Below are 25,965 nucleotides of genomic sequence, written 5' to 3'. Positions count from 1 at the left end.
ATCCTAAATAGTTTTGTTTTTTTTACAGTAGAAAAGATACACAATTTAGTATTTTTGTCTCCAGTGTCTACTACGTATGGCGTGACCTTAAATATCGACCTACGGTTTTAAGAAACTGTATGGCTATGTAACTGCCTATGTGTTATGCAATGTTTAACCATTTATGTTTTGCCTTAATTTGGATAATATACAATTATTTAATCTAATTACCCATTTCACCTTACATGTTAATTACGTTTAAATGCAATCATTTGACTTAGAAAAGTATAAAACTATAAATGTTACAATCCTGACAGTTAATACAGGGCTCGACATATCCCAGGCGCCAGGTCGCCATGGCAACTAGGAATTTTGTCCTGGCGCCTAGGTGTTTGGAAGTGTGTGTGTCTATCAGTGAGTGCGTATGTCTGTCAGTGAGTATGTGTGAGTATTGGTACTTTAATTCTAAAAATACAAGGCATATTCATGGTCACAAAAAGCCATGTGAAAAACAACTGACACATTGCATAAAACATCTGGTGTGTCATATTGGAAAATATTCATTATCTGCATACGTTAAATGCCCATGAGTCTTCTTTAAGGGTAAATTTAAAGGAACACTGGTTCTGGTGACTATAGTGTTCCTTTCAGATCTGTTATTTTTGTCGTTAAAAATAAAGCTTTGTTAGTTAAAAAACACCTGACTCCTATCTTTTTTAGCTGGCTCCCAGATGCAAAGCAAATTTGTCAAGCCCTGAGTTAAAGGACCACTCTAGTGCCAGGAAAACATACTTGTTTTCCTGGCACTAGAGTGCCCTGAGGGTGCCCCCACCCTCAGGGACCCCCTACCGCCCGGCTCTGGAAAGGGGAAAGTGTTTAAAACTTACCTTTTTCGAGCGGTGGGCAGAGAGCTCTCCTCCTCCGATCCTCCTCTTCTTCTCCCCGTCGGCTGAATGCGCAAGCGCGGCAAGAGCTGCGCGCGCATTCAGCCGGTCACATAGGAAAGCATTCATAATGCTTTCCTATGGACGCTTGCGTGCTCTCACTGTGGTTTTCACAGTGAGAATCATGCAAGCGCCTCTAGCGGCTGTCAATGAGACAGCCACTAGAGGATTAGGGGGAAGGCTTAACCCATTCACAAACATAGCAGATTCTCTGAAACTGCTAGGTTTATGAAAAAATGGGTTAACCCTAGAAGGACCTGGCACCCAGACCACTTCATTAAGCTGAAGTGGTCTGGGTGCCTAGAGTGGTCCTTTAATACACATTTTAAACATTTGCATATATAAAAAATATATATTTAGCATGAAATCCTGGTGAAATCTGGCCCACCCAGATCTAATGCATTGAAAGCGAACAGTTGCCTATCACTGTCCTGTTTTATAGTAAAATATTATGTGAAATATTATGATAATGTTAAATATGCAAGGAAACTATTTTTAGTCTGATTCCTACAAGGATAATAGGGTTGGACACAAAACACAGAGTAGTACTGACTGTGTTGAAAACCGATTTTTAAAACTGGGCAAAAATAGAAAAAAAGTGTAGAAATCTTTCAGTTTACTTTTTAATTCACAACAGTTCGGTCTTTAGTAAATACATTGCTCAGGGTTACTCGTTAAATTGTGAACTGTGAGAATTTAACATGGAGCTGTAAAGGCAAAACAGTAAACATATCTCAAATGGAGGGCATTCCAATTCAGCTATTTTGATCTAAAATGTGTAATTCCTGGTTAATGGCGAATTTTAGGGCAAAATGATAAAGTTGCTGTAATTCTCCTGTTCATCTATTACCAGCTGGGTTATTTCAGTCTTAATTAGCAACTCCAATACCAGCTTCCACAATTGCTGGTTCAGTTAATAAACCCATTGCATATTTGTCGATTATTAAAACATGTTCCTCTATTTTCATGTACATGAATAATAACCTGTATCCCCAATCTTCTTCTACTGCTGACTTATATCTACAGCTTATTACTTTTTATTGTTTATAAAATCTCTGCTGCTATATTTTGTGAATACCCTATACCAGTCAGCTTGTATTATTACAATAGGGTAATCTATACCTGTATAGCAACTTATATTTAATCTCGGACATTAATGGTTGCGTTCATAGCAATTGTACATAGGAATGCCTGTAAAGCGCACACTGTTACAAGACATTCATTCAAGGAAGACCATGCAATGACAGATAGCGTATGTAACTGGGAAACATAAAAATATATAAATCTTATAGAAATGTTTTTCATTGGTTGATTGAGCCTGACAAGACTGAATTGTAAAGTTTATCAATATCCTTACAATGCCTTACACGATGCATTTTTGAATGGGTATTACATGCAAAAGAATTATAAACGTCTAGTTATAAAATCAACGTAATTAAAGACTAAGCAGCCATGTGTTAGAGAACTGAAATACAGGCTATAGGTGTATTTAAGGCACAGATACAGCATTAAGGCTCACTGAAATATACAATTATATAGACATAAACATATTCATTTGGCAATAGAGGTTATTGCAAACAACCAGCAGTATCAATTTCATTTGGCACAATACTGTTTGTAAAATCTTTACTTAGTTATCCATGTTTAGAGAATCTAAGCAGATGATAACATCCATCCAATCAAAGTGCAATAAATATTTACTGAATAAGTGTGTTGGGCAATGGATCGGATTGGTTCTTTTGCATAAGACTTATGATAGCATAGAAAATGAAATGTGCTCTGTAAATCTGTTATGAATAGTGAAGAGTTGCTCAGTAAATATAAACAGGCACTTGTTGGATTGAGGTGATTGTCCTCACATTTAGGGTTCTCTCTGTCTCGTAATGAAGAATTAGGAATGTGTGTTCTGCCGGCGTCTCATGTCCTGATTTAGTTGTTCCTGTAAAGTATTCACCTGGTAAAAGAGAAACACTTTTTTTTTTAGTTTAATAAAGGAATTCTTTATTCCAATCACATGTAATTAAAAATGTAAATAAATGTAATCCTACTGTGTCTTATACCCCACCTCCTATAGACTGTAAGCTAGTTTGAGCAGGGACCTCTTCAACCTATTGTTCCTGTAAGTTTTCTTGTAATTGTCCTATTTATAGTTACATCCCCCCCACCCTCTCAAATATTGTAAAGCGCTACGGAATCTGTTGGCGCTATATAAATGGCAATAATAATAATAATTAAAAAAAAGATATAGTAAGCTATCAATAAGACATTAATCAGGTAAAAAATGATTAGCAGACGCAGGACAGCGAGATAAGTGGGCTAAAATGTTATCATTGATAAAGGATTGGTAAATCACCCACTATATAAAAAAAATGACTCCATGGGGGTTGATGGTTACCTGCTCCTCCAGTCCCCTGATTCGCTGCCTATGTGCCCTCTCCCGTGATTCCAGGGTGCTCTCAGTCAGCTGCTGGGCACTGCGCAGTCTCTCGCTTTCAGACTCCAGCTCTTGACGGTGTCTCAAGCTCACTTCCATAAGGCGCTGCGCATGGCTTCTTTCAAGCTCTGTGATCTGCTCCTACATGGAGAAAAGTGTACAAAGTGGGGGAAGCGAGTTACGTAATGTTTGACAAGGAAACAGTTAACCCTTAACAACACCCCCATTGCTTTAAGGTCCCTCTGGCTCTGGGGAAGAATTGATAAAACAAAATTGGACAGCATTTCAAAATAGCTTGGCACATTATAAATAGGGAAGAAATAATAATTAATTATAGCTAAGAAAAGTGTGAAAACAATGATTCTTCATATGGATGTTTTCTTTTATTGCACTTATGCCTAGGCATATTTACTGTCCATAAGTATGTGTTCATTACCAAAATAGACGTCTGGATGCTATGAATTTGACAGGACTGTGTGATCATGTGTCTATGTATGGTCCTGCTATAAGTAATGGAAACATATTCAACACAAGCACTAACTAGAATAGGAATAGGCATAAACAAACTATACTAAATACATATACCCCAACAAGTAATACTCATGCTCCCAGAGACCTATTACAGCAAGGAAAATAGTTAGGGATCACTGTATATTGGCAACCAAATCTGCAAAGCTAAGACTAAAGTAGTAAAACGTTATCTAATCCAGCTATACAGTACTCCCAATAGGTCTATGTAAGGCCTAAAGGCTGCAAATTCAGTTTTTGACTTACAATGTTTCATTGATTTGTGAATAAACCTTAGTGTTTAGTATAAATCTCTAATATAAATCTCTAGTATAAAAAAACTAAAGTTAACTTTAGAAGATTTATGTCCCCAAACAACCATATAGGTCACTACAGTATCCATTCATAGATACATACACATACAAGTGCTAATAATGCATGGGCTAAATCAAATACTTCTAAATTGGTGGTGTGTAAACAGGCACATGTCATGGAACTAATAGACAGCAGGAACTATGTAAGGGCACTGGGGCCAAAAGCTACCACCATTGTATGCACATAGTGGGTCATGATGTCAGCTGAACCATAGTGTGCATACAAGGACATGCTGCTGGGGTATACAGGTATAATGGAATATCCAACAATGGACACTATTTTAGTGTGGTAGTATACTAGCCTAGAATGGTACAATAATGGCTAACTCTGGTTTTGCAAACAGCTGCAGTTATCAAGCTGCTCATATCTGGTAAAATATTATCGAACAATACTGTAGTTTCAGCACCGCCATATAGGACCTTCCCCTGTTGTATACATGCAATGTTGGCGTATTAACCTCGAGATATTTGTTCTGTCTCTGTGCATCTGCTAAATCCTTTCTTAAGGACACCAGTGACTGGTTGAGTTGTTCCTTCTCTATAGAAAGACGTTGAATTTCCCCTTCCATGCGCCCTTGATCACGCTTCACCTACAAAAAAACAACAACATCATAAAAAGTGTTTGTATATTTCAGGCACCCACCAGGTATGAACAAAGGATCCTGTGACTCAATGACACTAAAAGCAAACATCGCTATGGTCATTGGAGATGCGCAGTGGGAAGTGTTAAAAAAAGGTGAGGACCATTGATGGAATTTCACAATGGCTACTTATACAAACGCAATTAAGTGGCATTTAAGTTTACTGCAGCTCAGATAGATGAAAATAATATCAATCTGTAGGAAATATTATTTTGAACTAATTTATAAAAGTAAACTATTGGTGAAACAACTGCTATAACAAAAGGAAAAAAAACAAATAAAACACATATTAAATTAGACTTTAATGTTAGGATTTCTTCAAAAATATATGTATGTAGAAACAATCTCCACCTCTTTGGTGAATATTGACAGAAAAAGCTAACCTGTCTGTTTTACCAGGAGAGACACTCTGTATACTTACTTTATCTAGCGAGAGCCTCAGTGTATTGTTCCCTTTTTCTAAAAGAGCTGCTGAATGTTGAATCTCCTGTTTGTCAATCTCAACTTGTGTCTTGTCTCCCAGCAACATCTTCACCCTCTCCTGTAGCTCCAGCATAACAGACCCCTGCTCCACGTCTCTCTTTTGCTGCTTTAGCAGGGTCTTCATGGAAGAAATAAAAAGAAAACACACAAATTAAAAGACTAGCAACATATGCAATGGAAGCAAAACTGGATGTGAAACACACATGGCAATCACAAATTAATTCTAAATACAGCTATGGGTGAAAGTATTCATTATTGTTCCTGATCTCAGGTTTCCTTCAGTACCCAATGCAACTTTCAATCCAATTTGAAGCACCATCATGCAATCGCAGGTTTGTATGCCAGTAGGGTTATAAATCCTCACAATATGAACACCATAAGATCCAGTCAATATGAACACCATAAGATCCAGTCTGTAAATGTATCGTACCTGGTGGAATGAGCTTTTCATCTTCACCATATTTTTGCTATAGCTTATGTTATACAGACAGTCCTCACTTACCGACCGGGTTCCGTTCTTACGAGTCGGTGGTAAAACAAATTGGTCGGTAAGTGAGGATGCGCTAGAGAGCATGTGCAAGAGAGCAGTTCACTAGCGCAGTTGCCTGAACATAGAGTAGCTCACTAGCGCAGGGAATCTCTGAAATCTATGTTCAGGGAAAATTCCCAGAACATAGACCAGCTCTCTACCATGGAGAATCCCTTGAATCCCAACGCTAGAGAGCTGGTCGTAAGTGCAAGTCGTCGGAAAGTGTGGACTACCTGTATTTGAATACATTCTGAGTGGGTCCCTAATACAGGTGGCTAATTTCCTCAGGTTGACACATGTTTTTTTTATTGTAATTTGCTGTTCTTTCTCTCACCTGCTGCAGATCCTCTGATCTTGCTTGTAGTTCTCGGCAAGACAGCTCCATCTCTCCCAGTTGTTGCTGCTGTTCCTGGATAGTCTGTGACAGACGCATGTTCTGCCTCTTGCTGTCACTCAGAGCCTGCCGAACAGAGTCAAGCCTTTCCTAGAATAATGAGATTGAGATATGAATTATAAAAAGTAAATACAAAAAATAAGATATGTGAACTGCTTATATATCAACATTTAGTAGTTTCTAAATGTCTGTAAAATAAAAATGTATTTCCTTGGAGAAATTCCATTGTTAGTGGACCAAATACACCCAGAAATGAAATAAAGTCTATACGCTATTGTATTTACTTTTTAGTGATGTAAGTTACCTGTAGCACCCTCCTGTCCTGTTCAGCTGCTGTCAGTGCTGCATGAAGCCGGCTCACATCCTCTTGTAGGTTACCTCTGCCAGCAGTTGCCTCTCCAAGTGCATGCGTCAGCCCCTGTGACTTTTCCTGAAGCTGCCGCTCACCATCCTGTGCCCTAGTCAATGCCAGACTGAGCCGTTGTACCTCCTTCTGCAAAGCTGCCTCTCTGTCTTCACTTCCTCTCAGTTGTTCCTGTAGCTGATGCGCTCTGTCATGGAGGGTTTGAGTTTCTGCTTCTTTCTCTGCCAGACTCATCCGTGTTCGCTCCAACTCCCCTTCTAGTGAGCGGCGCCGCAGCTCCAGGTCTGTGCCCCGGTTCTCTGCAGCTTCAAGCACTTCTTTTAAGCCCTTACATGCCAGCTCCTGCCTACTCTCGTCACCGCGAACCCGGAAAAGTCGATCCTACAACACAAGTAGTGTGGTTTTAATAAGACTTTGATAAAAAAAAAAATTATTGACTGCAATGCAGTCCCATGAAAGATCTTTATGTGGAACAGATTATTTTAGAGCTGCTTAGTCTGGGGTAGTTTATTTTATTTTATTTGCCATCTGATTCACAGATAGTGTATACAAATTATTGAATGACCTGGGGTTTTACTGTTATCACTGTTTTTGTTTAGACTAATTCTTGTGCCACCAAGATCATAGAAAGCACAGGCTGATCTAGCTGAGCACTAAAATACATTGTGTGTATTATTCTCTCACTCACCACTGCGTTCATATTTAACAACAAACTATAAAGATAAACAACCTTAGCCATTTGCTCAGTCCACATTTCACCCCAGCCGTACACCCATGTATTACACCCAACAGCCCTAACACAACTACCTGCAAGCTCAGTCCTTCCAAAACTCATAACCCTACTCACTTGCCAAGCTCATGGTCCTAGCTCCAGATCTTCACCCAGTTGCTTAACTACTTCACACCTTCCCAGCTCCAACCCTACCCATTAGTTCAGCTCCAACTTAACCACCTGCCCAGCTCCCAACCATAACTGTTTAATCTGTTCCACCACATAAATTTAATAATAGATGAAGTACTAGATTGCATTTCCATATGTTAATTACTTATCTTGTTACCTGTAAATCTCTTTTCTCATCCTCACACACTCGTAGATTGTGCTCCATTGACATTGCACGCTCTCCCACTGCCTGGCGTTCTATCTCTGCGTGCCGTAGATTATCCTGAAGCAGACGTATCTCTGTGTGTGCTGTCCCCAGACGTTCTTCTGTTCGCTTCTGCCCTGCAGAGGAAGATGTAATAGGGAAACGTTAGAGGGGTACATGTCATCAAGGGTGTGCTATAGGGCATATGGGCACCAAATTACATGGGTGTGCTATAGGGCATCCAAATTACAAAAGTATTTTTTTTTTTACACCATGCATTCATTCTCTGTGTCATAGCCATGTGGAGTAAAACATAATCATGCATCAGGTGTGTGTGTATATAAATATAAATATACCGGTATATATTTTTATATATATATACACTGAACAAAATTATAAACGCAACCCATTTTTCATGAGCTGAACTCAAAGATCTAAGACTAAGACTAAGATCAAAGATCTAGGCCAGCCTAAGGCACACCAGTGTGATAATCATGCAGTCTAATCAGCATCTTGATATGCCACACCTATGAGGTGGATGGATTATCTCGGTAAAGGAGAAGTGCTCACTAACACAGATTTAGACAGATTTGTGAACACTATTTGAGAGAAATAGGCCTTTTGTAAACATAGAAAAAGTCTTAGATCTTTGAGTTCAGCTCATGAAAAATGGGGGGGGGAAATAAAAGTGTTGCGATTATAATTTTGTCCAGTGTATATATATATGCATACCGCATTTTATATATAGCAGTCAGTATAAAGATTATATATATATATATATATATATATATATATATAATGCATGCCCCATTGCAAACAGAACCAGTTTAAGTGCATTTTACAAGTGCGAACACAGGAATAAATTAACTGCACTTATCATGAAACATAAGAACAATATGGAAAGTCTTTAGAATATAAAATGCAGGTTGGGAATGAAGTTCCACATACAAGATAAAAAAGTGCCAATAACATAGCACCTTTTACTAAGCACAATTAAAAACATACAAAAATATGCTTCCAAAATAGTGGGACCAAATCAGTTTTAAACCCACAACACGCCGTTTTGTATAGTCCGTTGCCACTCTGCTGGCACAGAGTGCATAATAACCACCTCTATTGATTTTTATATTTTAGATGACTGCTAGTCTTTTGGGCAAATCAAGACGGATCCAAGGTGGAGGTGCACATTTGCAGGATAAAGATATATTAATGACTACATTTAGTTTGATTTTTCATACTTGATATACTTATAAGTATCAGTAAACAAAATATTGAAAATCATAGGAAATAATAGGTCTCCTTTAACAACATAACAATACTATGATACCAGGTAAAAGATGGCAAGTTATTTTGCAGATGGCATAGTGTTGCTGTGTTGATATCTGTATAAATTTGCCACTTAGAAAACATTGTTTGGCTATCTGAAACCATCTGCTCCAACACCAGTTATTCTTCACACCCACTTCTGATTTTGTGCCTGGAATTTCAGCAACAGATTGCTAAATTCGCAAAACACAATACTGTGTTGCATGTTCAGACAGTGATGTACATTGGCAAAAACAGATAGCAATTATTTTGTTCTTTTTATTCCTATCAAATTGCCAAAATGGCTACTAGTACCAGTGGAAATGGCTCTGATATGTTGTTACTTGAAACAGAAACAAATGCATAAAGCAAAAGCATCACTTGCTGTGTTTCTTCTCTGTCATTAGCCTTTGACTACTCTTGGTATCAATCCCATGTCAAAGAAATATAATGAGGTTTACAGTTTTTGACTGATAGCTGTCAGAAATTCCAAGTGAATAGCACATTTCAACCAGAATAACTAAACTGAAACGTAGCTGGCTTTTTTCTAATTCGGCTATATTGTCCTAAAATTTTAAATTAACTTTGTAGTCACTTTTAATTCCAAATATCACACATAGTGAATAAAGTTAAACATTTGTAAGTTTCAGCAGTATGTTAAAATTCTGACTGCTGAAAGTCCTTAATCTGTTGATGCAATCTAAGAGCATATAACGGTTGTGCCTTCCCCCCCTATTATTGAAATGTAGAACACAAAGTACCTTCTTGTAGTTCAGCCATCTGTCTCAGCTCTTTCTGCAGTTGGCTCTGCAGTTTTTCCCGGGAATTAGCAATGTCATCCAGTTGTCTGCGTAAAGATAGGATCTGGACACTAGTTTCATCCTAAAAACAGCAGAATATTCATAAAAGAGAAAATAAAGGAGATATCTGACAGAAAGAAACAAAATATATCTGCAGCTAGAATTGAAAGACTATCCGTAGAAGAGCATGCTAGTGGGATTATTATCTGCTGTATTAGTTCCACACAAATGGAACCACAAATGGCAGAACTGTAAACATTTTGTAGTAGAGATTATGTCTAATGTGTGTTTGTACCATTCACAGAACTCACCTTCTCCTTCTGCGTTTCCCTCAGGACTTGCATGAAGTCCTTTAAGGCTACTTTCACAGCATCTGGTTCAAGCTCTGGGTATGGAGAGCGGCTGCGGTCAGGAGACCCACTCCGAGAGCTAGGAGTTCTTCGCCCCTCCAAGAACGAGCCATCAATACCTATTATGGAACAAAATATATACATTGGTATAATGTAAAACAAAGGTGACAGCCAAGGCTTTTACGCTTTGCTCTTTGATTTTATACTATGGAATCTATAGTGGGCATCTGCGGGGCTAGATCACTTGGTTGTGTTATATAGGAGCACACATGGGACCAGGGGATTGGGTCATTTCTGTGTTTACTATATGGTGGATTGGGCAACGCCTTGTCATATATTCGAAGTAGAACATTATCAGGGAGCTCCGAGGCCATCCTTACTATTACGCGAATCCCATCACCAAAGTCTCAGGGAGTGGAGGGGTGAAGATGTATCACTGTGAAGAACAAAGCCAATACCTTGCAATTCCTGTGCATGGGATGAAAGCAGTAAGAAGCAGAGGGCTTTTCTTAGCTATTAGGGTGATCCTCTTATTTTATTCAATCTTTGACTCGATGTGAAAGGTGTAGGTGAGAAGGGATTACCTTGTCCCAGGTGGTTGTTATTTTATAAAGTTACTTTGTTAATTCAGGATGAATTAGGCAGTTGTATCTGTCTTCTACAGGCTGAGCTTAACACACAATGATCTCCTGACAATTGATCTCTTTGATGTTAAAGGGAATAATCTGCAGTTAATTGCTATCACAACTGGTATTATGCTTTTAAAACAACTAACTCAAAATGTCACAATGGAATTTTACAGACACCCATTGCACGAGAGTATCCGAAAACAAATTGTGTATTCATAGCTTAGTGTCTTTTCCATTAAAATATGCCCCTGAAGTATCCAATGTTAGAGCTATCGAATGCTCCAAAGTTATCCCATTCCCTAGAACAGCTGTACTTAATCTGGGCACTCCAGGTGCTTCATTTTCACCTTTACACCTATAGACTTTTGAATAGCTAAGCATCATAAGAAAAGTAGTGCAAATATTTGTAGTGTCAAGGATTACGGCTCTTGACCTTCACTTACTTTTACTGGGAGACATTGCTCTGTGGGGTGAAGGACTGCGACCTCTGACACCAAGAGTCCGTCGGATTACCGAAGACAAGTTGCTAAGCTGTGCCTCAGCTTCCCTACGTGCTGTTTGCATCTTGTTCAGCTCAGATTCAAGCGCCCGCACTCTTGCCTCATAAGCTCCCAGTTGGAGCCGGAGATCTTCTGCTTCTCTGGTCCCACGCTGAATCTGCTCCTGAAGATTCTTGCATGACTCCTGCAAACGCTGCTCCGCAACATGGCTCTCATTCAGACGCTGCTCAAGATCTCTTTCACGCTGACAAGAAGAGGAGTCTAATGCAGACAGGCGTTGCTGCAGGGACAATATCTAAAGACATGGGTAGATTAAAGTTCAGATTAATTAAGGGATTCACAAATATAACTTATATTATTATTCAGGTTTAATGTAGCCTAGTGACAGATGTTTGTCAAATGAAGTGTAACGCTAGTTAACTTATTGTGTCTATGGCTTCTGCATTTGCTGGTGATATATACATGAGAATAATAATTTTTTTTCCCACTGCAAATGATAACTAACTGTGGCACTTGCAGTACTTTTGTGATTATATTAAATGTTAAAAGGTTAAGGGATGTTGTTCGGTGTAGAGTACACAAGGTTCATATAACACTAGTACCAAAGAAACAGGAAAAATGTGATTTGGCAAAATTGTGGGCATGAAGAGGATTATTCAGTAACAGAGGTTTATTAACTAAACTCAAATTTACAGTGAATTAAAATCCAAATGGTAAAATGGAAGCTATGCAAACCAAAAAGTGTAAAACACAAACAAGAAAAAAAAAAAAAAACAACACAGACAGAATAAGGTCGACAGATACAAGTGGTGAGGAGAACCCTGCTTGAATAAGATGATAATCTAGAAATGAATCAGGTGGTGGGTAACAGTGGTTTCCATATAAACTGATTTGAATAAGAAGAGTTTTCAGATGTAAAGCAAAAAATTAGAAGATTTGCCAAACAGCTTTTCCTGAACAGTCTGAAGACAAACCATCCATCAAAAAGAAAAGACCAATAACTATATTCATAAAAAGTAAAGTGATAATGGAATAGTACAACATAAGAGAATATACAGGGAGGGGAGAGTTGAAGTTTCTATTGTAAGACTAAATTGTACTATATAAGATTTAATACAGAGTAGGATTTGAGGAATCAATAGGTGGAAGAACAACAGCCTGTCAACACTGATCCCAATTTACAGTCTCCTCCCTGCACGGACACTTGTCTTATCAGCCCTGAGATCGCGCGGGATTTTGCACTGTGAGGACTACGGATGGTAAACGGCTGCTAAGCCTCTGATACACTTATGCTTATGAGTGGTATCTTGGAGACGAGTACCACCACTTGCTAATGTAAGGGTTTTATTTGGCGGAAATGGTATCCTGTTTTTATTTGAATAGATTGCAGTATTATGCTATGGAATGTTTTTTTGTATCCTTTTAAGGTACAACTTCACTTTGCTACAGTGTATCAATAGATGCTGCATCATATCTGCAAGACAGGATTAACCCTATAAAGACTATCACCCAAAGACTTTCTGGACACTTGAGCAAGGTTTTATGGTTGTTTGAAATTACACTTATTGTGGTTTATATGGTTTTATGTATTTATCATGAGTCCACATTTAAAAGTGTTTGCATTTCTTAGGGCTATGGATCACCTAATTTAAGGTTTTCAAAACATAGCGCTGACACTCAATTTTAAAAAACTTTTTTACTAATGGACCGATTTTAATGATATTACATACAATAATGATGAACGTATGGAGATTTGTTTGACTAAGTACCGAAGATGACATCTAATAAAGGACCACTATAGTGCCCCCACCCTCAGGGTCCCAATCCCGTGGTGTTTAAGGGGGAAGAAGGGGGTTAAACACTTACCTTTTTCCAGCACCGTGCTCCCTCGGCACTGGGGACTCTCCTCCATCTTCTGATGTCATCGGCTGAATGCGCATGCTCGGCAATAGCCGCGCACGCATTCAGCCAGTCTCATAGGAAAGCATTCTCAATGCTTTCCTATGGACGCTGGCGTCTTCTCACTGTGAAAATCACAGTGAGAAGCGCGGAAGCGCCTCTAGCGGCTGTCAATGAGACAGCCACTAGAGGCTGGATTAACCCTAAAGTAAACATAGCAGTTTCTCTGAAACTGCTATGTTTACAGCAGACGGGGTTTACAGCAGGCAGGGACCTGGCACCCAGACCACTTAATTGAGCTAAAGTGGTCTGGGTGCCTATAGTGGTCCTTTAAATGAGCTCCATGAGCAATGTCGGGCTATTTTGATTGTATGGTTCATAACATTAGTTAATGTTTGAGGCTCTAGAGCTTGAATATGTGCACGGATTAGCTTGAGCTGCTTAAGTCCACGCAGTTTGTTCACGTACACCCGTTCTTTTAGATATTTCCCACAGGAAGTAATGGGGAGCTGAAAGGTCAGGCGAATGTGGCGGCCAATAATCTGTGAATTTCTTGAAATGATCTGCCTGCTACTATTTTTACTTGTTCCTTCGTGAAACTACCCATGAGGAATCTCATAAGACAGTTATAATAAGTTAATTACTAACAAAAAAATGTAACTACTAACAAATGTAACTACTAACAAAAAAGTTATATACCTGTCAAATTCTACTTTGAATGTTGGCCCACCCTGTATAAGCCTATATGCTCACAGTACCAAAATTGTACAAAGTAAGAAAGTTGTAGCAACAAATGGGTGCTGTAGCTCTTCCTTAACAAGGAAGCAAACTTGATCTTCTGGAAAGAGGTTGTCACAATCCGCAATCTACTTTGTAAAATGTAACCTAATCCCGCGGGAGACTACAAAACTGCTTTACATACATGATTCTAGCGAGGTGGTATGTTAAAAACATACTGGAGAAACAGGATAATGAACAGAGAAAAGTGGCCACGTGTACAGATACAAACTCAGACGTAAAATAGCCAAACCTCCCACATTGCAGTACTTTCAAGAACACCCCATAATAGCGCATGTGTAGCTAAAAGTAAACTAAACTTTGATGCGTGTTTTTGCGCACGCTGGCGCCTTTGTCAGGCACTAAGCTGTGCCTGGCCGCATTCATCCATTTAAAGGGGTTTGATTGCCTCTCAATGACATCATCCGACCAATCAGAGGTCAATGTGTCATTTGTCAAAGTGCCACCTACATTACAGTGATCACACTTGTCTTGGCAAATTACCCCGAATTCAGCACAAAGTGTCTGTTCACTTAATGGTAACATTGACAGAAAGGATGACTCAATCCCTAAATATTGAACCGTAACCCCTTAAGGACACATGACATGTGTGACATGTCATGATTCCCTTTTATTCCATAAGTTTGGTCCTTAAGGGGTTAAAGATGTAACATAATTGTTATTGAATATGTATTAAATATGTATACTTACAAAGCACTATGAAGCAACCAAGTAATTAATAAACATGATGATGTATACTGCAATATATATGTTGTAAAGTACACTAAGGAATGTATTTACTTAACCAGAGCATAGCTTGATCTGTAATATATCAAGCCCCATAAAGACCCAATACCATTAAAGAATCATAAAGAAAATCATAAAGGAAAATACACAAATACATCCGATCTAATATATAAATGCAAAACATGTTTATTAATGTATCACATCCGAAAACAGTAAGTACGGTATCAACTAAACAGGGCCAAAGAAAGAAGTATACCAAGAAACAACACCTCTTTGAAATTAGTTAAGCTCATAAAGGAACTAGGATTAGAAACTACATATATACAGGTCAAAGGGGCATGCACTTCAATAATGAAATATGCCAATATATTACAGATATAAATAATATGCCAACCTTATTTAGATAGTGAGCGGTCAGTAGAAGACATCATAAAATAATGTTTCACATAATGAGACGAGGAAGAAAGCTTTGACGGTTATGTGAAGGTGCAAAGGTGACTGAAGAGTGTTTGTAAGTCCAAAATATACAGTTACATGAACGGTGTGTAAGAGATGCCTTAGGTTTCCTCTCTGATAGAGAGTCTTTGACTGATACATTTTTGAAGGCACATAAGTGTGGGAGATGTGTTGTGTGTAAACATAAAAAGAGATTTGAAACTGATGTCTTCTATTTGTTTTCCTATTTGGGCAGTGGAGTGTCACTTTAAAAATGCCATTTAGAATAGTCTTCCAACAGGTATCGGGGTCTCACACAGTACTACTCACCTCTCTGCGAGCAGCCTCTCGTTCGACCTCACTCTGTGTTATTCGTTGTCTCAGCTCCAGTGACTCCCGCCGGCTCTGCTGCTCCTTCTGCTCCTCTTGCTGTATGCGAGCTTGGAGATCAGCCACCTCTTGTTCCTTCTGACTGCTCTCTCCACCTAGTGTCTTCACCTGCAGGAGAGTAAGGCTGTGTTAATGCAATGTTATGGGAACCCCAACATCTAACTTTACAGAATACACCTATGCATTTCCTAGCTTCAGAGAACATCTCCATATTCATATTATATTGCACTTATCTTATTTAATGATACCTTTATCTTTGATATATTTGCATAGATTTCCATTTTTGAGCATGAAATTTTTAACATTTTATTTAATTTTCTAGCTCACTAAAAAGAATTAAAGGGTATGGCCTTGAGAGTGAATTTTCAAAATAGCCAAATTGAAAAATTCTCCAAGGCAGCTATGCTTCTAGTTTCGGCTATTTTGGTTTTAAATTTGAAAATCACTTTGAATGCCTGATAATTCTGACAGCGAATATCCCTGTAATATATTTTACCTGTTTACTAGAATTGTTATTTACAAATGTTAATATTTACAGGTGTATTTAGCAGAAATGTCACTCAAGGCAATGTTCTGTACCTGTCTTCGTAGCTCCTGTAACTGTCTGCGTGCCTCTATATGGGCACGCTCCACCTCCCGCAGGCTGGATCTCAGCTGTGCTGCTTCCCGTTCTGCACATGCCTTCCCCTCTTGCAGTACAGACAGGCGCTGCAGTTTCTCCTCCAATGATACGTGCAGGCTGAGGGTGACATCAGTGAGAATCACCACATGTAAACACACATTCATATGCTGAAAAGCTTCTATACACACATAAATGCAGCACAAACACGGAGAGAAATATAATTTAGCTATTATTTCTTATAAGAACCAACAGTTTCCACAGTGCCAAATGGTGGATAAGCAAAAGAGAAAAAAAAAATTATTGAGATAAAAAAAAGTCTTGCATACAGTAACAAATGTTAGTAAGACCCGGCTTGAATGAGGTTAAAGTCTGAGGGAAGTAAATTAAAACTACATTGACTGTTAAAGAATCTTTTTTTTTTTTTTGGTGTACAGTTTTATTTTTTCAGTGCTGAAAAGTATACAATCTCCCGCTGCGTCACAACAACAACAGCAGGCATATGAATTGGCACAATTATACAGGTAATTTGCACACAGATTTGATGTAAAAAGCTAGGATATGTACAATTGCAATGAAACAGCACAATTTTATATAAGGTGGGGTAAGAGAACAGGCTGGTAAATACTGCATAGTATGATTACATTTAGGTAAGAGTATGCTGGTAGTCTCTGTGAATTGTTGCTAAAAGGCACCTGTGTGGATGAGAAGTTGAACTATTCTATGTTGATGCTTACCACACACAGTACTAGGAAACAGGAAACACAGAGCCATTGCTAAGTAAATGTAAAGTTACAGTAAAGTACACTAAGTTGTCTTACTAAATCAGCTTTGAACCACTGTGTTACACATTGCTGCACTAGAGAGATGTGAGATAGTATGGCACATAACGTTAACATAAAAAAGGCAGTGAGTACGGCTCTGTTGGCTCAGTCCTTGATAGCCTCTGCCTTCCTCATCGGTTACCACTTGACAGACTGCAGGTCCGCGGTCGTGTCAGTCAATTCCCTGGGGTGGCAAGTCTGCCGAGCATGCAAGGGAGGTTCCGGGATCAGTTGGGAGGGACAAGTAAGAGAGATATGTTTCCAGCCTCAGGCCTTTGTGAAAGCCGACACCCTCTGTCGACAGACTCGGTACCTTTTCACGGCCAAGTCCTGGCCCCCCCAAGGGGCAGTTGGAAGATCTAGGTGGCATCCGCCTCCAGCGTTGTGCGACCTTCCTCCTGTGTGATCGATGTTTTGAGGTCATGCCTCTGGTGGCTTTCAGCCTAGGCAGTCGGTTGTTGCACCGGTTAAGCATTTGGGTGGGTGCGCTGCCCGGAGGTGTCCCTCCCGTCGCCGTCCATGAGCTTCTCTTCGTCCTCTGCTTGGACAGGATGGCAGTGGAACGTGCCTGCAGCTTGTCCCAGACGGGCTAGAATAGTGCGTCAAGCCTGGATTCGATGGTGCCCTGCTTGGGCCCTTGTGACCGGCTGAAGGTTTGTGATGCTTGTGGAAGGGCCTCCGCCATCTTGTGTGGTCTGAGCACCGTTAGGTGTCTGCTGTGAGCGGTATGCTGATGCAGCAGGGAGAGCGTTAGTCCGTTAACCCAGTGGGGACCGGGTTTACCCCACCGGTCCAAAGGTGGGGGGAGGGGAAGAAGACCAGCAGAGTCGCCAGGTGAGTCCGGTGTCAGGGAGAGCGGCCACCTCTACACAGCACCAACTCTAGTAGGCTGCACCTCCCGGCCTTGATGGGCTCCAGAGAACTGTCACTCGATTGAGCAGTGCACCCCCGAAGTGGGTAGTGCACCCCGGTAAGTCTTGTGGATATGTAGCCGCCGATTATACCTCAAAATCTGCCTGCCAGACAAGAACTTGTGCTGCCCAAGTCTGCCCCGTTAAAGAATAATTTATCCAGAAAAGTAGACAGATTTTTTGGTTTACTAGGAAGGTACAGTATTTACATAAATAATAATAAAAAATAATAATAAGATGGCAAATGTAGAGAAGGACATGATTTAACTACTAAATAATCAAGAATTAAACAATGAGACAGTGGGAGCATGATCTGTACACCAAAACTGCTTCATTAAGCTATAGTTGTTTTGGTGCCTATAGCGTCTCTTTAAGAAACACCAGCATCCTTTCCAGAGGTGCATATATTTCTTTCATGTACCTTTATGAGCACACTTGGGAGGAGTATCCACCAGCCTAAAAAAATGTATGCCTCTAATGCCTTAACTACAATTCCTAATCCATGCCAGATATTCAACTTCTGCCCATGGAAGTCTAGTGTCAGCCCAATGACTAAGTGACAGTGTACCAGTGATTCCAGTGTCTCCTTCCACGACTATACACAAAGCATCTTGCATTTTGTATTGACTTCCTTAATGAAGTGTTTCATGTAGCAGGAACCTAGTCTTGCCAATAACAAGGCAACTATGTAGAAGGCTTTCACTGTATGTGACACAATCTAATCTAGAGAGTCTATTTTTGCCTATTCTTTTCTTTATGCATATAGCCAATACATTTAGCGGGCCATTCCAAACTATAGTATAAAGTAAAATGTACTACATAGTACAAAGTTTGCTTTAAGTAGGTTCTAAAAATATAAGTAGGCTGTAAAAATATATTTCATACTGAAAGTATCCCATGGTAAACAAAACAAGCTGCCATCACTCACAGTCTGAGCATTAGCTGCCCAGCACCAAAGACAGTTTCATCACACTACTTTGGTATGTTACAAGATAGAAGTAAAATAATTCAAAGTTCACAGAGTGCCTTTGGATCTGTGTAGTAAATCTTACCTGCTTCTCTCCGTCTCTGTTTTCTTGATGTTTGTCCTCAGTTCAGTATTGGACCTGTGCAGAGTTTCTCTTTCACGGGTCAGGTCTCCAATATCCCGGCGCAGCTCTAACGTTTCCTTCCTTTGAATTTCACAAGTATCTTCCATCTCTCGGAGCAGACGTTGTACCTCAATTATGTCCCTGCGCAACCCATCTCTTGAGTCTTCAGCCACTCGCAACTGTGTTTTAAGTTCCTCCATCTGCAGCAGATAACAGTCAACTTAAATTTTTTATGGCGTTTTTGAGGAATGTCATACCAAAAGCATATTTTCTGTTTCATTACATAGTGTATGGAGGTGTACAGATATGACTCAAATAGCAATATTGTGTTCATTTTTTTTTCTGATATCTATGGCTGGTCATGGACCATGCTTACCTCTGTAGTCAGACTCTCCCTATCCTGGCTCAGCTGCTTTACACGATCGCAGAGGTTCTTGTTCTCTTTAGAGTGCGCGAACATAGCATCTTCAAACTCAGTTTGAAGAGCCTTAAGTTCAGAGGAGACTCCATCCAGCACAGACTGGGGACACAAGAACAGAGCAATATCTGGTAAAACAGATGATGTCACAGTTTCAGCTGCATCTTCATTTGTGCTAATATATGGAATCAATCATACATCCATATCCATGGCCAAATGTATGTATGAGCAAAAATTGTAGCTGGGCTACTGTATCTCTAGTGCAAAAGCAGCCTGTCAGCATTTTAGGAATAGACTAATGATGCTTTGATATGTAAAGAGCATAGGTTCACTCTGTAATGGCATATGTGAGCTAAATCGTGTTTGAGACCTGAGCGGGTACTAAGCGAAAGACAACCACACCGAGATTTACTCCAATTTTCACATATCTTCTTTTGGCATGTACATGAATTAATAAATATTCTTCATTCATATATATGCATCACAATCCAGTTCAGTGTCTCAGAGCCATTTTATTTTTTTCATGAAAAACTACATAGTAAGTATAAGGCCTATCACAGTCCAAACTGCATACACGAACAGACCTCTATTAATAAAGGAATATCTAGATTTAATATGAAAAGTCAAAGAGCTACATATTGCAATACTATCATTTTTATTTAGAGATGTTATTGGGGCAACATAAGATCAGCTACCTTTTGCCTAGGTAAATCTAAATAAAGGAGTTGACATTATATATTTTAATGTGATACCACTTGAGAAACAAGCCATATTTATATAACTGCTGACCTTGTCCTGGTCCTGCTTTATTTGAACTTCACGTTTAAACCTCTCGGCTTCCAGTTTAGTGTCAGAGAGATCCCTCTGTGTCTGCACCAGCTTTTCATTGAGATTATTCTTTTCTGTCTCTTTAAGGAACAAGGCCTAGAAACAAAATAATAATTCATATTCATAAAGTAAACCCTGAATATTACTAACATCATTGTAACATAAGTGTTCACCTCTGTGTCATTCCCCAGATCTGAAAAGATGCACAGATCAATGCAAAGGTCACTGAGTGCATGCATTGCATTAATTGTGTTTGAGTGGTAGCAAGAAAGCACATTTAGTAATTAAATGCCATACCATTTTCTGAAAACTATAGATTGTGAGTTTTATTAATCCCACATAGTAAAGACATCCCCATGGGGTCCAAACCTAATTGAAAGGCAAGTATAGATTAAGTGTGATCTGGGTGTCCACTAGTGAAAGGAGGCAAACATATATTGAATTTAAAAAAATAACAAAAGTTGTTTTAGGGTTTTTTCGGTGTAAGGGGTCTAGGTTTTATTTGGGGTTAGGAGGGTTTAAGGTAGGGGTTGAAGTGGCTTCTTTGTGACATACAGGAGTATCCACTACAGTAGGAATTGTCAGGATTTAAAAGTTAATTTTAAATGTTAGGCCAAAGTAGCTGAACTAGAAGCATTGCTGACTAGGAGAATTTTTCCATTTTGGCTACTTTGGCCTTAAATTTGAAGTGTGTGTGTTAGGCATAACCTACATAGCATGTTACATAAAGGACCAGAATAAAGTGTCCAGAGATTACAAAAAGTGTGACCTTTGTACATACAGCAATATTTACAGTAAATAGAAAATAAAGTGAAATAATAACAGCAATGAATAGAACACAACCGCTTTGCATGAATCTATGATAGGTAAGTATATTCTATGAATCTCGAAGTTACATCCTATGACTCCCATGGTTCCTTTTTCTCTTATATAAGTAAATTTTGGTTGATAAATATAAAGGCGTAGCCTGTAATTGTGGGAGGGGTTACCCGGCTATAAATACTCAGGCCCTCTCCATGACAGAACCGTAACCGCTGGGTTCATCCCTCCCACCTCTCCCCTTTGTCACAATTCATGGGTGGGCCCTCTTTTATTACAGGCCTACCCATACGTCGGTTCCAGCACACCACAACCGGCTTGTGCTTACTTCTACTTATATTATATTATTATTATTATGGCTCAATGTACCCGACTACAAATATAAAAGCGTAGCCTGTAATTGTGGGAGGGGTTACCCGGCTCTAAAAACTCAGGCCCCCTCCATGACAGAACCGTCACCGCTGGGTTCATCCCTCCCACCTCTCCCGTTTATCAATTCATGGGTTGGCCCTCTTTTATTACAGGCCTACCCCATGCGTCGGTTCCTGCACACCACAACCGACTTGTGCTTACTTCTACTTATAATATATTATTACGGCTTAATGTCCGGGACTACTATATGTGTATTTAGCAGTTGATAACATATCACCCTAGTGTAAGTAGTTACTCTTCTTGAGCAGTCACCACTTCATGAGCAGTATATTCCACTTGAAGGCTCTCCACCAGTATGGACAACACCATGGAAAAATATGATATAATGGGATTTTCTTAATTCCTAACCATTAATAAAATTTAAACATTTTAACGCAATGAAAATGCGTTCACACCCACTAACCTTCTGCTTTTCGCTCTCCACCTTAAGCAAGCTCTCCTCTTTCTCTTCCTGCAGACGCATGATATCAGAGCTGAGTTTCTGCTTCACAAACTCACTGTCTGAAAGCAGCTCTTCCTTCTCTTTCTCCAAACGCTGCACCACCTCCTGTTTCTCCACAATCATTGCCAGACGCAGACTCTCCTGGAGATGAGGGCAACAAGTAAAAAATAGAATCAGCAAATACTTGCCCCCAGAAGTAAATCTTGCAAAATCTTACTGAAAAGGTGGTATGGATACAGTGGCCATATCATCCACAATTTAGTTTTTTTCTCTAGATTAGGACCCATACAGTTATAAATAATAAAGCATGTGGAATTTTCAGACTACACAGCTTTAAAAACATAAATAAAATATATAGGGCTATGTTTGCTAAGAGGTGAAATGATTTGCTTTCCTATCATATAGATCACATTCATCAACGTAATGCTCAATGCTATTAAGCCTTTTTGGAAAAGAACATGAGATCTTGAAGTCTGAACACTTTCTAAAGTTGGTGGATTTGCAATTGGAACAATTTTACTGACAGAACAATCTGTAAATACAAGAAATGTACACTATTTCCATTTGGAAAAAAATGTTGACCAAATGACACATTTAAAGATCACTTGGTTTAACTGAGTTATTCTATTTATGATTGTACCAGTTGTTGTCATGATATGAATTTATAAACAGACAATTTACATCGTATTAATAAAAAGCCTTCCCAAACATATCAGATGCCAGTGAAAGAATTGGCTTGGTTTTATTCCATTATCAGTTAGGATTTGGCATTACATTCTTTTACACATTCATATTTCAGATTGTTAGTATACTTTATTCCTGAGATTCTACATATTTTTTTTTATCTCTTATTCTGTTTTTTCTTTGTTTTTTTTATAATGTTATGATAAGGGCAATTTTTACCATAAAACTAAAACTGAAGAAGAAATGTCTAAGTATTTGCTTGCAAAAAATAATAATACTAATAATAGATATATGATTATAGTTTTTTCCCTTTTAATTGTCTCAATAGTATTCATTTTAATATTGAAGCAAAAAAAGAGTCTACGAATGCTAGAAGCTGCAACCCTGAGATTGGAAGCGCTCTATTTCAACCATAAGGGGCTGCCTCAGTGGCTTTTGCTGGATTTGTACACAGCGTAATGCTAGTCAAGGAATGAAAATCAAAACCTTTTTAAAGAACAGTTTCAAACCTAAAACTCCCTCGATAACTGTACCTGTTAACTGCTAGTGTGTAACAACCTTAATCGAATCATATGATTTTAAGCTGGTTTTAACATTTGCTTGTTTTTGCCCTGTGGCCTCACTCACTCCTGGGGTACACTCTTTATGATAAACAATAGACTTTTTAAGAATTAAAGGGACACTACAGGTCTGATTTAATCCATCCTTTATTTTATATCAGTAATGTAATCAACGCATTCAGCTATGTGCAATACACTGAAAATAAACTATTCGAATTTTATGTATGTGCCGTAAACCACTAAGCTTCTGTAATGAGGTCATCTCAGGCCAGTTAGTGACTCAGCCAGTTATAATACGCCTGTAACATTCTATGTCAGTGCTAAGCACAAATGTCTACAAAGCAGCACTGCAGTTATAAGTGTATATGCATGGAATCAATGGATTTACTTAATTCACAAATTGGGTAAAGAACACAAATTGTTAAGGTATTTAGAGTGCACAACATGTAATCCTTTCACAGAAAAGAGAGAGAATCATGTGTGAAATCTGGAGCTCTGGCAGTGAAAGAATCAATATTTTAAACACATTCTCCATTATTTATTGCATTCAAATGCAATTTTAACAAACTAAATTCTTTACAGGTTCACAAAATTAATTATTTTTTAAAATGCCTCTATGTTTGAGTCAAGTGAACCACATAAACTAATAATCTGATTACTACTCACACCTACGCAAAAGAGTTCATTTTAAGGTGAATGAACCATACAGAGAAAAGTGAGCTGGTTAGACGTTTATTTTTCTACGTGGAAAAGTTTTTCCTTTTCACACATTTATTGCCAGAGGTACTTAGTGACACCTGCGAGAGGTTAAGCACTTACACGTTAGCTTTATAGCTATACCAGTGTTTGGCTGTCTGTAACAACATATCCTTTATTCATAACACACACAGACATGGACACTAACCTGCTCCTTCCTGAGTCTCTCCACGGTGTCTTGGTGTTGCTGGGCCTGGTTACTGAGAGACAGCTGTGCTGCTTGCTCTGCCTGAGTGAGTCGGAGCTCCAGAGTAACCTTCTGCTGTCGCAGCTCGGCCATCGCCTCCTCAGCTTCCAGTGCTTGCCGCTGCGCTTCCGCTGATGGAAAAAGATAGTCAGTGGAGCCTGGGTGCTAGCAGCAATTCACAGACACAGCTGTGTTAACAATATCTATTAAGTCACTTTGAATTTCATATTCATAGCACTGGATTTGTGAGACTTGACCTTAATGTCTAATTTGTGTGTATTTTGAGATTTTTATAGACTCGTAGCAGGTTTTGATCACATAGTAGGTGTGAGAAAGAAATACAAATGGTAAATTGTACTGCAATGATGCTAGTAGGATAGCTAACAAATTATGTGCACACATGTAGTGTAAATATGTAACATATATATAGTGTAAATATGTAACATTTATAGACAAAGTAATAAAGACAAAGCGTGTTGCACTGTGCACTAATTCAGACATTTTTTCCATTTTCCTTTCGAGTGGTAATTTAAGGAGTTCAATACACTGAAGATGCACCTGGACAATACCCTGAAATTTGATTAAACTTATGTATTTTTTGCATTTCCTATCTCTATAAAGCATTTAAAAATAGTGATATGCAAGCACTATGCATTGCTGTCATTGTGATACCTTGAAGGTCCTGTTTGGCAACCATCAGTACATGTATCTCTCCTTCCAACTGTTCCCTACGATCTTCTAACTGCGCTGCTCTCCGCTGTGTTTCGTACAGTGCACTCTCCAGGGCCTCCTTCTGAGCTCTGTGCCGGAGAGACCACAGAGAAAGTCAGAGACAGTGGACATACCAGAAGAAGTGTCAAAGAAATTAAAGGTAAGCAAAAATACCGGAGTTGGGCAAACTCGTCTTCATGCTCCTGTGCCTCAGCATCCATGGCAGCCAGCTGCACTCCAAGTTCTGCATTCTGATTGGTTAGTTCCTCTACACGCTGAGATGTGCGTTTTAGGACGGAGGATTGCAACTCTACTTCTCTATTGCTTTCGTGCAACTGACCTTGCAGTGTCTGTGTCAATGCCGTGACCTGTTGAATAATAGAACATTTAAGATAAGAGAAATGTGTCCTGCCCTATTAAAACATTATTTGAATCTCTTGATTGACATGCAATAGCTTTCATTTGTTTATGAACAGGGCTATTCCCTAAAATGCAATTGGTGGAGAATGGGCAAGGAATTACTAAAATAGCTTAGTTGGGGAATTATTCTAATTCATTTATACTGGGCAAAAAGCTGAGATTCTATTTCCAGTCTACACAATTCTAGTCTAGTGAATGGCACATTCTAACAAGAAACAAACTCTAACACTAAAACAGTGTTCCAATCAATTGCTTGTGAACATTACAGTTAGGAATGATATTTTAGGCCACACAGAGTATGGATGTCAGAGATCAATTACTTTTACTTGTTACCTGTGAAAGCTGCTCCTGTAACTTTGCCCTCTCCTTGCGTATGGAGTGGAACTGCTCCTCAAGCCTCTGATGCTTTTCATCAGCCTCTTGAAGCCTGCGTTCCAACCCTGACCTTTCAGCCTGCAGATGGGACACCTCCAGCTCCAAAGCTTCGCGTTCCTCCTTCAAAGCCATGCAGCTAGCTTCACTGGCTCGGCGCTCCTCCAGTAGGGACCCACGCTCGGTCTCCAGCTAGTGTTGGTGGTGAAAGAAACCAGGTAAATGAGGTAAACATACAACTCCAAGCGGCATGCACGTCCTACTTTAACATCTTAAAATTATCTCCTTCAAGTTAACCTATAGGTATTCCAGAAGGATTGCACAC

General features: G+C 39.2%; 1 protein-coding gene across 1 annotated transcript in view; it reads right to left on the bottom strand.

The window, feature by feature from the left end:
• Positions 1-1,297: 1,297 nt before the first annotated feature.
• The window catches only part of LOC134586675 (rootletin-like), a 79,390-nt gene continuing 54,722 nt past the window's right edge, over positions 1,298-25,965 (bottom strand). The window contains exons 17-36 of the mRNA XM_063442407.1: positions 25,602-25,832; positions 25,023-25,216; positions 24,810-24,937; positions 24,099-24,268; positions 21,912-22,091; positions 20,219-20,353; positions 19,388-19,531; positions 18,973-19,211; positions 16,146-16,305; positions 15,507-15,674; positions 11,262-11,613; positions 10,151-10,308; positions 9,801-9,921; positions 7,708-7,871; positions 6,590-7,030; positions 6,226-6,375; positions 5,301-5,480; positions 4,697-4,828; positions 3,319-3,498; positions 1,298-2,877 (exon numbers count right to left, since the gene is read on the bottom strand). Coding sequence (XP_063298477.1) covers positions 2,815-2,877; positions 3,319-3,498; positions 4,697-4,828; positions 5,301-5,480; positions 6,226-6,375; positions 6,590-7,030; positions 7,708-7,871; positions 9,801-9,921; positions 10,151-10,308; positions 11,262-11,613; positions 15,507-15,674; positions 16,146-16,305; positions 18,973-19,211; positions 19,388-19,531; positions 20,219-20,353; positions 21,912-22,091; positions 24,099-24,268; positions 24,810-24,937; positions 25,023-25,216; positions 25,602-25,832 — 3,690 coding nt within the window. The 3' untranslated portion in view covers positions 1,298-2,814. The remainder of the gene's footprint in view (positions 2,878-3,318; positions 3,499-4,696; positions 4,829-5,300; positions 5,481-6,225; positions 6,376-6,589; positions 7,031-7,707; positions 7,872-9,800; positions 9,922-10,150; positions 10,309-11,261; positions 11,614-15,506; positions 15,675-16,145; positions 16,306-18,972; positions 19,212-19,387; positions 19,532-20,218; positions 20,354-21,911; positions 22,092-24,098; positions 24,269-24,809; positions 24,938-25,022; positions 25,217-25,601; positions 25,833-25,965) is intronic.

The sequence above is a fragment of the Pelobates fuscus genome, chromosome 2 (assembly GCF_036172605.1).
Source record: "Pelobates fuscus isolate aPelFus1 chromosome 2, aPelFus1.pri, whole genome shotgun sequence".
In the NCBI taxonomy this organism is placed as follows: domain Eukaryota; kingdom Metazoa; phylum Chordata; class Amphibia; order Anura; family Pelobatidae; genus Pelobates; species Pelobates fuscus.
The sequence above is the reverse complement of the archived record's forward strand: the minus strand, read 5'-3'. Positions and strand labels throughout refer to the sequence as shown.